The sequence below is a fragment of the Dermochelys coriacea genome, chromosome 9 (assembly GCF_009764565.3).
Source record: "Dermochelys coriacea isolate rDerCor1 chromosome 9, rDerCor1.pri.v4, whole genome shotgun sequence".
NCBI lineage: Eukaryota > Metazoa > Chordata > Testudines > Dermochelyidae > Dermochelys > Dermochelys coriacea.
The window spans coordinates 64,188,703-64,203,384 of NC_050076.1; the positions used below are offsets into that span (position 1 = coordinate 64,188,703).

Sequence of the window (14,682 nt, forward strand, 5' to 3'; positions counted from 1 at the left end):
AGAATGCGTGCCACACAAGCCAGCATGCTAGGTGTGGAGTCTCATTGCTATATTGTACTCAATAACTACAGATACAACAAAAGACAGAGGATGACAAGGAATAGCCAGCATGGCTAAACCAACCTAATTTCCTTCTTTGACAGGGAGTGTGGGGGAGCAGTAGACATGATATATCTTATTTTTTAATAAGGCAAATTAAGGAAAGGTGGTTTAGATGAAATTATGGTCAGGTGGGTGCAAAATTGGTTGAAAGACCACTCTCAGAAAGTAGTTTCGGTCAGGCGTGCCTCCCAAGAGTCAGGCATAGTGGATGAGGCTCAGGTTGAAACCGGATGTCAGGTATGGACTGGACCCAAGGGAGAGCTGTGGAACCGAGATATTTGGACAGGCTGGGGTGAGAACAAGGATCACAGTCCATGGATATGCAAAAACCGTACCCTGGCTGAAGTCCAGGTGCAGGCCATACTTGGGGAGCTGCTTAAGCTAGCTAATGGGCAATACTGACAATGTGTCCTACGCCTTGCCCTTCTCTTGAAGGTAAGCCCTCCCTGCAACCGAAATTTAGGGACTTAGCTCTGCATTGTGAAGCATGAATGGGAACCAGCCACCTGCAGTCACACAATTCAGGCACCAGCTCCTGAGGAGTAGGTAGTGGTGTCTACCTGTACCAATATTAGTTCAGTGGTTAGAGCACTCAGCTGCAATGTGGGAGTCTCGGGTTCACTTCCCTCTGCTGGGGGGACAATGATTTGAACAGGGGTGTGAACCCTCTCAGGAGAGTGCTCTAGTCACTGAGTTACAGGCCATGCAGATGTGGGGCTCCCTCTACCTTTGCTGTTGAAGTTGTTCCAGGTTGGAAAAATAATGCAAGTGATTGGAGCAGGGGGACTGGACCTTGGGTCTCCTACCTTCCACATGGGTGCCCAAATTCCTGGTCTACAGCATCATTCTTGCTTGCTAGCTCTATTTAAGTATTTATCCACCATGGTGCAGTGTCCCACATCCCAAGTAAGTGTTGTAACTTCTGGGCTAGATGTTAAGTTATAAGGTAGCCACCACCTGGCTGCCAGATTCTAAATGGGCCTTGATCCAGTAGGCATACTCAGAGGCTACCGACTGGATCAGGCCCCCACCTTTCTCCCCACAGTTCATGAATCACTCCTGAGCTTATGTGGAAGACTGGTCCCACCTCCCCCGTTGCATACAGGGAGGCAGCCCAGTGACAAAAACAGGTGCTGAGGGAACTTTTACCCTGAGAACTTGGGTGGTCAGTGAATTTAGACACCTACAGGGTTTGGTGGGAGTTTTATGGAGCCAAAACTGGCATTTAGATGCCTAAATCTGGGGTTTAGGCAGTCAAGTACCTTTGAGGTTTGCACCTAAATCATCTATCTTTTGCCTCTGTCTTTGGTCAATCAACTTTTCAGGAGAGAACATGAGAAAGAGGATGCCATTTATCTCTGGATGGAAAGGAAACAGGGCTCAGAAGGGTTCGGATGGCAGTCTGAAGGAGCTGGGTTTGAGTCTGCCCTAATCAGCAAGGACATGTGAGTGAAGAAGCCAGAAACTGGCCAGGTGGGTACAGCTTGGGTAAGGTAAGGAGCCCTCACCTCGCTGCTGAGAGTGCAGGGGGAGGGGGAGATCAGATTAGACACAAGACAGTATGAGGTAATATTTCTCTCAATACATTTTTATTTGTATTACTCCTAACACAGACAAAGGAATTCTCTAAAAGAAAATTCTAACACTAAGGTAACAGTGACCAAAAAACATGAGAACATGGCTGACAGATATGTGCAAGAGCTGAATGAAATTGGAATTATGCTCTGTAGAAGCGACATTAAAGTTGCAGAATCCAGCCCTGAAAAGTTAGGAAATGCCCAAACAGAGATTGTCCACTCCTGCCCTTCCCGCACACACTTCTGTATACGCCCAATAAACCACAGGAAGTCTGTGACAGAGTCTGAAATAGAATCTGTCTCAGCCTCAGGCCTCCAATACAAGACAACAGTTCTTTTCTTGCCACCCATCACCTCATGTAGCGTCCACCCTGAGCATTGACTGAGGCAGGGGTCCCGTAGACTAAACTGTAGGTGAGGATGCAATTAAAAACTACATCATTAAAAACCTATGCCTGAGGTGCAGATTTGTGATTACACAGGCAATCTTTCCTACTGGTATTTATTAATTTGAGTGCCTGACTTTGCAACCTTAATAATCTTCTAATGTAGCTTTCTAGAAGTAATTTTCTAGCGTCTAAAACAAACACAGTTCTGACATCCTATTGAGCTATAGTGACAGCCAGGTGAACTAATGCTAGGGTTTGAACCAGTACAACATAAAACTATTTAATAGTAACAGCAGTACAGTGGAATGGCTTACATGACTATTTGCTAGCTAGTACAGATACTATCAGGTGCTATTCCTGGTTTGTGCATTGAGGGTTAATCAGGGCTGGCCTTAGTGAAAATAGTGCCCTGAGTGAACTTGTGTTTTGGTGCCCCCCCACCCCCATTACCCCAGGTTCCTATGGGCTCCCTGCCCCCACCCCCATCACTTCCAGGACATTACCTATACTTCATATGGAATGTCCACAGGAAAGTCCATTCAATGTAAATGGTCCACTGTGAGTTAAGTGTCCCTTGGTGAGCCACTTACTTTGACTAGTCCCTTTAAGATGTGCTGGCTAACTACCTTGTGGGTGTTACCCCAGGAGCAAACATTTGAAATCCAGGAATAGAGCCAATACTCAACTTCAGATACAAAAAGGATACAAGCATACAAATAGCATAAACATATTCAGCAAATCAGAACCTTTTCACAGACAGAGTGTGTGTTGGGGAGCGTGAGACTGTGTGTGAGAGAGACAATCTGTGCTGGGGGACTATGAGAGGCAGTGTGTGTGTGTGTGTGTGTGTGTGTGTGTGTGTGTGTCAGAGAAGTTTGAGAGTCAGTGGGCGCATTGTCACTTTAAGTCCCCCCTCCCACCAGCTCAGCCCGACCCCTCCCCCACTTCCCACTCGCGCAGAAATTTCGCTCCCCCTGGCCCCGGCCTGGCCCACCCCTGCCGGACACCAAGCAGCAGCTCAGGGCTGCAGGCAGGGAGGGACTCGGCTCCGCTCCGGGCAGCGAGGGCTGGGCTGGGCCGCCAGCGACCCACCCGGCCGCGCTGCTCTGGGCTCCCCGGGGCTGAGGCAGAGGAGGAAGGGGCCAGGGGGCAGGGAGAAGCCCGCCGGCCCAGCGCAGGGGAGGGGATGCAGAAGAGAGGAGTCCGGCCATAGCCAGCCTTGTGGTGCCCCCCTGGCGCCCTGGGCATGGGTCCCGTTTGCCTGGCCCTAAGGCCGGCCCTGGGGCTAATGGCTAGTCATGCTACCTCCTTGTGTTTCTTCCATCACCCACAAAACTAAGATGGCAACCCAACTCCCAGTCACTTTGTTACCCTACAGGGCTGGATTCTACAACCAGTCCTGGTAGGAGTGACCTTGTGTAACCTCTTAGTTACAGACATCTGCAAATGAATGGGGGCGGGGAGGGGGCAAGTTAGACTGATACTTCCCCCGTAAGAGGCCTCTCCTGCTAATAAAAGCTCTGATGTGCAGAGAATTGTTAACCCAAGTCAATGGAAAAGCAGAGTGAATAAGCCACCCCAGTGACCAATGTAAGTTCCACTGACCTAAGTGCTGCTGTGAACAGCGCTATGCTGACAGGAGGGCTTTCTCCACCAGCCCCGCTGCGGCGCAGCTGCACTGCTGTAGTGCTTATAGTGTAGACTAGCCCTAAGTGTGTTTTCATGAGAACCGTAAAAGGCACCTCTGTCCCCAGCCCATCGCTTTGCCCAACTTCAAATTCCTGCTTCATAAACATGGAGGAACTAGAGCGCTTCAAAGAAACAAGGGGGAAAAAAATTCAGCTAAACATTAGCCAAAAAGTACCTATTTTCCCCTAACCGTGCTTTCAGCAACAATGGAATAGTTTTTAACTGAAATTCTGGGGTGGGAGGGGGGACTGAGCCCGAGGAAGAGTCCTGGCAGTGAAAATTTCAGCCTAGGTGGTTAAAGTTTGGCAAAGTTTATAAGCAACTAATCACACAGGCTTGCAAGAGGAAGCCTTGGCCAGACTTAGGTATGGGTGTTACCGAGAGCTGCCATAATGATGACAGGGTTTCCAAATTTGATTGTAGCTTCTTCCGGATCATTCTTGGTGGCATGAGACTAGGGAATGCTCTTTACGGCTGCTGCAGCGTGTCTTCCTCAGGCTCCTGCTGCATCTGCACAACACATGTATGTGCATGAAGTGTGCCCTACTGCATCCCATTGGTAGGGCTCAATGCCAGCCTAGTCATGGGGCGCAGGGGAACTCAGAACTTCCATAAAACATTCAGAACAGTGGCAAGGCCCTGTACAGACAGCGGAAAGGATTTCAACCCCCCTTATTGCTACTTGGATGCCTGCAACTCCTGGCAATGGTATAACTCACTGAGAGAACTTGTGAATAAAACTGGCATTTTGGAGAACTTGGTGGGGTGTGGTTATCTCTGCTGGAAAACAAGAGCAGCACGGAAATCCTGTGGGGAGAGTGTAGATCTGCATCCACTTTGACTGTAAGCTTTACAGGGCTAGGACTGTCTTTCTGTGTGTACGTACAAAGCCTAGCATGATGGGACCCTGACCATGGTTGAGGCCCTTCAGTAGCCACTGCAGTAGGCATGTTAACAGGAGTATGAAAGACAGGGTGAGTGAGGGAACGTCTTTTACTGGACTAGCTTCTGTTGGTGAAAGACAAACTTTCAAGCTACACAGTGACCCAAAGAAGAGCTCTGAGTACATTGCAAAGCTTGTGTCTCTCCCCAACTGAATTTGGCCCAATAAAAGATGTTACCTCCCTCATCTTGTCTCTTTAATATCCTGGGACTGGCATGGCTACAGCATCACTGCAAATAATGGGATTGCGATCACTATTTTTAAATAAATTTGACAGCCTAAAGACTCCCTAAAATCAGACTTCCCCCACCAGTGAATTCATGTGTGCTCTCCCTCGCTAAGGTGAGAATATAAAATGTATGCCTCTACCCCATGGGGCATGATTTACGTTTATAAAAGGATATGCAGATCTGCATTTGAGTGTTGGCATTGTGCTTGAATAGGTGGCAGTCCTATTAAATGGGTGGCTATTTCAGCTTCCAGCTTGTTGATAAAGGTCTAGAGTCAGCTTGTGGACAGACACATTCTGTTTCAGAACAGCCAGGGCAACCAGATGTTACAATGCTCGGCTTGTACCCTGTTACCATGGCTATTTTACTGGGGGAAAATAACATTCCAAGCTTAAAATACCCAAGTTCTGTTAGTTTTTGGGGTGTACAGAAGCCCTGTAGCTGTGGGTGACAATGGGGATCAACTCAAAGCTGAAAGTAAATTAAGGTTCAGCACTCTTCATGTTCTTGGGCGGGAGGGAAAGAAAGCCCAACTAAAACCCTGGTATGGATTATATAATTATTCAGAACCACAACTGCCAGGCTTTTCAGCTCTGGCTCCAAGTCTCCTGCCTTCTGTGGGTTAAAGCCAGGCCCCTCCCCTGCGTGGTATAAGTTGTAAGTTAAATAATAATCATAATATTAATTTACAACTGAACGGGCAGAGGAAACTCAAAATATAGACAATAAAAAGTGAGTTACAAGGCCTGCTACCTCCTGGTCTGCTTCTTCTTTGGCATGTAATTTATTTTTTCTTTGGTCTCCTTGTCTCCTGTGATCTGCAAAGCAGCAAGAGGCTGGTTAGCTCCTGTGTTGTGTTTTGTACAAGTCACGCTTTGTGTAGAGGGTGACTGCATCTCTGTGTGGCATTTTAAGGGAGTCCAGCTATAGAAAGGAGTGCAAATCAGAGTCTTTTGGAGAGCACAAGTTGTCAGATCTTCCCTTTCCACCACAAGGTGGAAATGTTGGGATTTCAGAGTCGAGGGCAGGAATGTGAGCAGGAAAACGAAATTTCCTAATACTCCCCATCACCTGCACTTCACCCTCTGTTAATTACCTGGTTCTAACCTGATTTACTCGTATCTCCAGCGGCATTTGCTCTTGCTGGTATTTCAGACACTGCAGGAGGAAGAGCTACAGATTAACTTCAAGAAAAGAACATACTCCCAGAGTCTCTTCCCCAGGGCAGTGATGGCTTTTGGAAGAACTCCCAGAAATTAATACCCATGTTACAAAGTGCTCGGAGATAACCAGGCAAAAAAAGAGAAAAGGGCACAAGAAGTTGCATATCTCGAGAACAGTATCCCAAAAGAGTTGGTAGATGGGGTAGGAAAGGAAGCAAATTGAGTCTATCTGAACTCTTAGGTGCCTAAATACCTTTAAAAACCTGTCCCCTAGTCAAAGACATCTCCGAGGGCATTGACTGTAGCCAGGTCAGTTGGAGCAGAGGGAAGTGAAAGAGCCATTTACTAAGTTACCCAGGAAAGAGAGAGGCAGTAAATTATGACCACACAACAACTGGAATGAAACCAGAAGGATACTCACACCAAATGAAGAGGGTTAGAAGGCCAAGGAGAGAGATTACAGCTGAGGTGACTGCATAGCCTGTCAGATCTACAGTCTGTGAGCAGCCTCTCTCTATATGTTTTTTTTAAAAAAAAGAGAGAAAAAGTTACAGCTTCTCAGTAGCTTGCTTATTTGCTCAAAGAAATCATAGGGAAGCTCAAATGTAGGGCATAAACTTGCATTTAATCCAGACCTCTATAGGACTAAGACATGTCTGTGGGAGGAGAGAACCAGAACATCTATATTTTATAATAATACAAAAGATTCAAATGTGCTGTCCTGGGGACGTCCACCCAAGATCCCTGACCAGGACTTTTGAGTGACCAAAGGTGAGACAGACCTCCTGAAAACCCTTCCTCGGTTTTCTGCTGAGCCAAGGATGGGACTTTGGGGGTTTAGTCAGTGCTGTGTGTGGATACTCATGCAGCACAGACACGTTCCGAGTTCATGTGCAATGTCCCCATGTTTTGGTACAAGCGGCTCCAGTGATGGGGGGTCACTACACCAGGCTCTGCAGCAAGAACTGCCCATGCAGAGTCTCCAGCTCTCAGAAGTGAGGGTTTGTTCTCAGGGAAACATGCAGCGTATACATAGGTCACTAGAGGGTCTGTTCTCACCTTGGAGCTGGGAGATTTTCTGGAGTAGGAGGCTGGCAAACAGGACCACTAATATCACTGCTCCAGGGGCTGCTGAGTCCAGGATGACACGCTGCCCTGGGACAGGGAGAGAAGCATGTGAAGGCAGATGGACAAATGTATTATAAAAGTTCCTGTGTGAGGACATTTCTGCTATGTACAAGAGCATAATTCCAAGGAGTGCCTCATGCAGTAAACGGGTCAGATCCTGGGGCTTTGCATTCTATTACAAACCAGAGTTATGGAAAGAAATGGACAGGAAGTTTGGGAATCAAGTCTCTTCTAGTGGCAGCTGATATTTTAAAAAGCCAGTGCAAATTCAACAGCTAAGCAGACAGACAAGCCATCCTACTGCTATGCTGGTCACCATCAAGCTGCTGAGCTCCACCTGATTATAACTTCAGTCTCTCAGTCATCCCTTCTGCATACCTGGTGTTATCTCACTGCTCATTACAGTAAAGTCACTGACACATCCAAAATGCTGATTCATGAGCCAAAGGTTTCAGAAGTGAATCCCACGTCCTTTCATGCTGCCTGCTCCTCGGCCCATATTTCCACCTTTTAAAGTCATGTGTTTGGGACAGGGCAGGTTAAGAATTAGATGTCGGATAGGCCTTGCAGTGAATGTGAAGGAAATGGGCTGCAGAATGTGTGTGCGTGTGTGTGTGTCAATATTAGTACCAGTAAAAGCCCCCTATATAGCTCTTTCCTCTAACTTAGTCAGGCCTATCAAGGGACTTTCCTCAGTCCCATTTAGGAAATAAATCAGTTCACCACCTGTCCCCTAATAGTTAAATCATAAATAGAATGACTCACATGCTTTGGTCTTAAATCCACTGAGCTTTGCAGGCTGACACACCAACGTTGCTGATATCAGGGCCGTTACTATGATCACATATACAAGCAAAAACTCAAGCAATATGAAGGCAGCAAAGGGACCTGGAAGAATTAAACCAGAATTAGAGAGACTGATATGGTTAATCGGGCTTAGTAAAGGCGAATGGCAGCGAGAGATCATTATTTGGGTCTGGGCACTATACAGGCTACAGTCTGGCCTCAATTACACCAGTGACACCCCATTGTGGTCAGTGAAGTCAATGGGGTGCAGGGACATAGCAGATGGCAGAGTTTGGCTCCCTGGCTGGGGGCGAAGTTTACAGTGGGTAAGCTGTTGCACCTGTGGACTGGAAAAGTGACTGGCAAAGGGATAGTGCTGAGTGCTGCAGGCTGAGGCATTACAGCTTAAAGGAGGTTGCAGTTTCATCCCAAGAGGCAACACTGGGTAGAATTCACTATAAAACAAAATCTTCAGTCAACATATAGATCGCACCTTTACTATACGTCAACTACCCCTGCTGCTCCCTCTTCTCCCATCCTAAGCTACTCTGCAACATCTACAAGATGTGCCCGTTTCCTGCTCAACTGTGGCAACCAGTATCTACAATCTTGGATACCAGTTTCCAAGACCTTGCTGCTAAAAGAGTGTTACTTCCATGACCTTGTATCGGTGGTCTGGATTGCGTGGGGCCATTGTAGGTGTCCAGTTCTGGTTGCATAGGAAAATTAAAGCTTTCCTTCATTTTTCACACAAGCTATTTCTCAGTCGGCCAGATTTGGCATTCACGCATGTCTCTGGAAAGTTTCTGAAATATGGTGTAATATCCTAGCTTTTGTCGCCCTGCTGACCCAGGCCACCTGATCAGGCCACTAGCTAGGTCAGCCATTGAAACTGACAACAGGGTGGCTGAGTGCACATGCACATGAAGGTCCACCTCAGCTAAGCCTGCAAGGTGTAGTTGCACTACCCTCCTTGCCCTGAAATGAGGCCTTCCTGTGAGCCACCTTCCCCCGGTATGAGTCCTTCACCATCCGCAAATGCCCAAAGCCTCTTGTGCACTCCTCTTTGAAACCCACCAAAATCACTGCTGGTGCTACCTTTCCTTCCCCCTGCATGCTACAGTTGTCCTGGTATTTCACTGAGGACCAGATCTTCAGCTGGAGTAAATCTGTCTAGTTCCACTGGCTTCACTGGAACTAGGTCAATTTACACTAGCTTCAGATGTGACTCTGAATCTGGTCACCTTTCCTTTGATTAACTGTATGTTTCTTCTCTCTTTGTAGACTCATTCAATTCACCTCATTCATCTCCTTACAATCTGAAGCAGACACATTTGTTAGTATCAGAGCCAGGGAGACTCTACCTTCCCGCTGCATCCAGAGGACAGTAGCAGTGAACAGCAAGAAGGAAGAGATACACATCAGCCCCTGAAGGAATATGTTCATCCATCTCCAGGTCTCCCACACTAGGAAAACAACAGACAACCAACAGTGAGTGCCCAGAGCTGCATGAGACCTCAGGCTCCGCAGATTCTGTTTGCAAGGGGTGATGCAAACTTATTCTCAGCTTTGATTTGCTTGAGGTTTATTCCCCCTGAGCTTCAAACAAAACCCCAAACTCAAAGTGAAACTTAGCCAAAGCCACAAAGATTTTAGGTGAAAACATGAGAAACCACCTGATTTCCTCCTGAACCAGACAACAATGAAGGTTTGTTCCAAACTCAGGCCAGGTTCAGAAACCTGGCCCAAATGTTGGGTTTGTAACAGAACCTGCAATCCAGGGGAAACCCATGTTTTGTTATGAAAACCCATTGTTTTGTTATGAAAGTTTCACACAGCTCTAGAGTTTCTCCACAAACAGCAGACTAGGAAGACTCAAAGGGGAGAACAGAGAAGCTTCAATACCAAGAGTTAATACTGCAACACTTCCAGCCTCCCACCGCAATAGTTAAAAGACAGTCACACACTGAAGACCTTTCCATTCACTTGTGAGACCTCACCTTGGTTACCCAGGCCTTTCTCACATTTAGACTGCATTGCTGTAACAGGCTCTGTATAGATGGGGGCTGGGGGGAGGGGGCTGCACCTGGAGCAACCCTGGGTGTGTCTACACTGCAGTCACAGAGTGTGACTGCAACTCAAGCAGATACTCCCGTGCTAGCTTTAAATTAGCTAGCTCGGATCCTGGAACAGTGAAGCCACACCATTGTGCACTTCAGCTACAAAAGCCTCCACACAACTCTGGGAAATTAATCCTGGGGCTAGCCCACGTTGAAGCACGGTGCTGCGGCTTCACTGCTGCACTACCTGAGCTAGCTAGATTAAGGCTAGCTTGCGTATGTCTACAGGAGCCGCAGCAACACCTTGCAGGTGCAGAATGCATCTGTTCCCTTGCTTAGCGGTGCTCCAGTTCGGGAGCACTTTGCACCCACTGCAAATCCTGGGTGTCATTCACAGAATCAGTTTTCACCTGTGAAGCCCTACATGGCTACAGCCCTGTCTACCTTAGACAGCTGTTCTCTCCGTCCTTTCTCAGCAGCTGGCAGCTTCTTGGCTTAAAAGAGGCAGGACTTGGTGCCAGGGTGTTTTCAGTACAGGGCTGCCAACTCCGTCCTTGGTCAGACAGAGTTTGAGTCTGTTGACTAAACAGGCAGGCTGCAAGGCATAGCTATTCTCAATTGCTTTTAAAGATGGGATAAGGAGAGTGCAGGTGGGTTAGAGTGTGTGTTGGTTGGAAAGTGGGGGCATAGGCGCTGACTCCGTGGGTGCTCCGGGGCTGGAGCACCCACGGGGAAAAATTAGTGGGTGCTCTGCACCCACCGGCAGCCAAACTCCCTGCCCCGCCCCACCTCACCTCCTCCTCCACCTCCTTCTCCTAGCACGCTGCGTCTCCCCTCCTCCCTCCCAGTGCTTGCTGCTGCCAAACAGCTGTAGCAAGCTCTGGGACAGAGGGTGGGAGGAGTGGGAACATGGTGCACTCAGGGGAGGAGGTGGGGAAGAGGCAGGGCCAAGGTGGGGATTTGGGGAAGGAGTCAAATAGGGGCAGGGAGGGGGCAGAGTTGGGGCAGGGACTATGGGGAAGGGGTTGGAATGGGGACAGGAGGGGGCAGGGCAGGGGTGCAGTCGGGGCAGGGCCAGTGGCAGAGGGGGGTTGAGCAACCACCGGTGCCAGAAGAAGTGGAGGGTGGAGTCTGGATGGGCAGGGGGTAAGTTAATTATTGACTTACAATTTTTGATGTGTGTATTTTCTCTAAGCTGCATGCTCCTAGAGCATGGGACATGACACATTTTATACCAGAGCAAACAGAGCCTGTGCCATTGGTACAGTGAACAATAATTCATTAAGCATCATTGTCTGTGAGTGCTGATGTGCAGAGCGAAGTACCACTCTCCAGGAGTGAGGGTGGAAGAATCTGGCCCCAAATGGAGGGAATGTTTAGGAATCAGGACAGAACAGGGGTTGAAGAATTGCAATCCTGTTTGTTATGCTGAGTACGAGGAGTGGAGCTGGGATCTGCAGCTGCTGTTTAGAAGTGGGTAACGCTCCCCAGGGTTTCCACACGGGGTTGATCAGAACTGATAGACTGACCATGCTACACTGGTGAGACCCTCATCTTGGGCCTGACCCAAAGCTTATTGAAGTTGGTGGAAAGGCTCCTACTTATTTCAGGAGCCTTTGAATCAGGCCCACACCCGAACGTCTACACTGCAATTTTATAGCCCTGCAGCTTGAGCCCAAGGCAGCTGACCCGGGCCAGCCGTGGCCATGTTGCGGGCCTTGTATTGCAGTGTAGACATATCCTGAGAGGCTAAGGAGAAAGCAATCAGTCAATGCTGCCTACCATTATCTGATTTGATCTCAAGCAAAGAAGAGAAGAGGCTTTAATTTTGTGTACAACAGACCCAAAGAGCCAAAGGCAGATAAAATACTTACTGGTTCTTTGGTTTCCTGATTGGCAGCACAAGAAAAAGAAGCCCATCCCAGAGACCAGAGCAAACACCAAAGCAACAGCAGACATTTTCAGAACATGCTCTAAGGAAGGCGAGATACCTGGTATATGGAGAAAAAAAATCCCAGTCTCATGGGGAAGCAGAACAGAAATAATCAAAGAACAGAACAGAACAGAACAGAGAGGCTGTGGGCAGCCCAGGGAGATTGGGAGCTGCTGAGAAAGTTGTTGGGAGCCCGGATATTTTCTACTTGAGGATGTGCATGAGAGGATTGCTACCCCCTGCCAGTGATGGCACCGGGTCCCAAAGACGAACCTTTCCAGCTGGGATCTAAACTCTTCTGCAGAGCTGCACAGATAGCAGGACAAAGCGAGATCATTACTGTGTTCATTCAAGTAAATGTACTCAAATAGCACATCAATAGGTAGGAGAGTTCTGGATGTTACACTGCGCACCTTTGACCTGATACAACACATCTACCAACCACTGGGAAACTACAAACTTGGTTCTTACTCTGCTGTCTAGTGGCCAAAGTAGAAATGTATTCAGACAGGCTCTATATCAGTGGTGGGCAACCTGCGGCCCATCAGGATAATATGATTGCTGGTTGCAAGACATTTTGTTGACATTGACTGTCCACAGGCATGGCTCCCCACAGCTCCCAGTGGCCGCAGTTCGCCGTTCCCAGCCAATGGGAGCTGCAGGAACCAACGGTCCGCAGGGATGTGCTGGCCGCCACTTCCTGCAGCTCCCATTGGCTGGGAATGGTGAACCACGGTCACTGGGAGCTGCGGGGGGAGGAGGAAGGAAGGGGCGGAAGCATGCATGCGTACAGTCAACATCAGCAAAACGTCTCATGGCCCGCAATCAGATTACTCTGGGCTGCATGCGGCTTGCGGGCCGCAGGTTGCACACCACTGCTCTAGATCTTAGTGTGTAACAGCTATTCTGAAACAGGGCAGCTAAAGAATTACCCACAATAAACTGAAGCCCAGGAGTAATGCAACACTTACTGACAATGGTCAAGTTCAGCGAGGATTCCTGCCAGCTGATCTCATTGCTGACATTGCAGGAATAGGAGCCACAGTCTAATTTTCCCCCTTCCCTGATGTGCAAGATGCTGTGATTTTCAGAAGGAACGTAACATCTTTCCTTCGGGAGAGGGCCTCCTTCCTTCTCCCAGTCAGTGTTCTCCACTGTTCCCTCTGGCACATTGCAGAATAACTCAATCGGTGAACCTGCCAGACTAGAATTGCTCCATATCTGAGGCTGGGACACAGGCCCTGAAAAATATACAACACTGGTGTAGCACCAGTCTTAACAACATGTGTGCTTCTTTCCTGGAGTTACAGGGGTTCAGGACTACACTTGAGATAAGATGAGCAGGGATCAGTCCCTGCCAGAGTGAGCACTGGGGAGTTTGGACTGGGTGGAAGTTCAGCACTCAGGAGAAGGGCTTACGTTGTTAGTGGGTTAAAGTCAAATAAAATCTGTTGTTGTTCTTTATAATAAAATAATAATGAAGTAAACAAATACAGAACTAGCTATTCAATTCAAACGTAATCTATAAGGATTTAGCTTCCAATTTACAGATTAAACCCCAGGCCAGCCATTCAGAGCGGCCCCCAATTTAACCATGGAAGGAGAAGAGCAGCAGCAGATGAATCAGGGCAGCTGCACAGTGCACTGAATGTCCAAAACACTGCTACCCTATGGAACTCACTGCCACCAGATATCAGTTAGGCCAAGAGCCTAGTAAGATTCACAAAAGGATTAGACATTTACATTAATAATGAGAACATTCACGGTGACATTAGATAGGCTTAAACAAACATTTTTTAAAAAGATGGAATATAAATACTCATGGCCACAGGTTGACAGTCACTAACTGAGGAGGTTAGGAAGAAAATTCCTCTATGGGCAGGGCATTCCATAACTGTTCACTAAGGAGTTTCTTGCACCTTCCTCTGAAACAGCTGGTATTGGCCACTGTCAGAGACAGGATACTGGGCTAGCCAGGTTTCTGGTCTGATCTGGTATGCGGATTCCTGTGTTCTCAATGTTATTGCTGTGCCATTTCTCTTGTATAACGTATCTGGAGACAAAATAGTCCTGAAACAAAACTTCCTGAGATGGACTTTTAATATACCCAGATGTTATAATTTTTAGTTATTTATTTTAACTTATTTATACTGCTCTGTTTTTTTAAACAAATTGCCCACAGAGAATCTGACCCTTGTAACATGTTTACAAAAATTAAAACAAATATAAATATATTATATACATATTTATGGGCCACAAATGCATTAATATTGCATTAACATTGTAGATGATAAGGATTTAAGACCAGTTTAAAGGAAATTTCACTATATTGACCCCCTGTCATGAATAGCTACCGTACACAGACAAAGCAAAAAATAAATGATGGAAGCACAATGCTCAGGGTGAGGGCAATTGTTTTGTTTAGAGGGCAATGTGCTGAGCTATTGTATCCTTGGGTGAGATCTGTCCAGGGTTTTCTGCCACTACATTTTTTTCCTCCCTCAGCTCTGTTCTAACTGGTGCTTTGTGCTTAGAGAGCTGGCCATTAAGGAGCGAGCATAGGCATTCAACCCTGGAGCATTACTAACAATAGATGTCATTCAGATGTTTTCCTGTGTAGCATGCTGGACAGTCACTCCCAAGTGATTTCCCCTACAAGGGGCATCAAAGCTGTTCTGTGTA

The 14,682-nt window shown here is 47.5% G+C and overlaps 1 protein-coding gene and 1 long non-coding RNA gene across 6 annotated transcripts in view; one reads left to right on the forward strand and one right to left on the reverse strand.

Annotated features, from left to right (window-relative positions):
• Positions 1 to 1,277: 1,277 nt before the first annotated feature.
• LOC119861745 overlaps positions 1,278 to 14,682 on the forward strand; it is a 30,210-nt gene continuing 16,805 nt past the window's right edge. Inside the window, exons 1-2 of the long non-coding RNA XR_005295013.2 lie at positions 1,278 to 1,575; positions 9,292 to 9,498. This is a non-coding gene — a long non-coding RNA (uncharacterized LOC119861745). The remainder of the gene's footprint in view (positions 1,576 to 9,291; positions 9,499 to 14,682) is intronic.
• Positions 1,670 to 14,682, reverse strand: part of LOC119861744 — a 34,829-nt gene continuing 21,816 nt past the window's right edge. For 2 of the 5 annotated variants that reach the window (XM_038417244.2, XM_043492266.1), the window contains exons 4-11: positions 12,972 to 13,241; positions 11,942 to 12,058; positions 9,372 to 9,473; positions 7,987 to 8,109; positions 7,153 to 7,248; positions 6,515 to 6,607; positions 5,684 to 5,748; positions 1,670 to 4,267 (exon numbers count right to left, since the gene is read on the reverse strand). In XM_038417244.2, coding sequence (XP_038273172.1) covers positions 4,226 to 4,267; positions 5,684 to 5,748; positions 6,515 to 6,607; positions 7,153 to 7,248; positions 7,987 to 8,109; positions 9,372 to 9,473; positions 11,942 to 12,058; positions 12,972 to 13,241 — 908 coding nt within the window. In that variant the 3' untranslated portion in view covers positions 1,670 to 4,225. The remainder of the gene's footprint in view (positions 4,268 to 5,683; positions 5,749 to 6,514; positions 6,608 to 7,152; positions 7,249 to 7,986; positions 8,110 to 9,371; positions 9,474 to 11,941; positions 12,059 to 12,971; positions 13,242 to 14,682) is intronic. The other 3 variants (XM_038417246.2, XM_043492268.1, XM_043492267.1) reach the window with 2 other exon arrangements.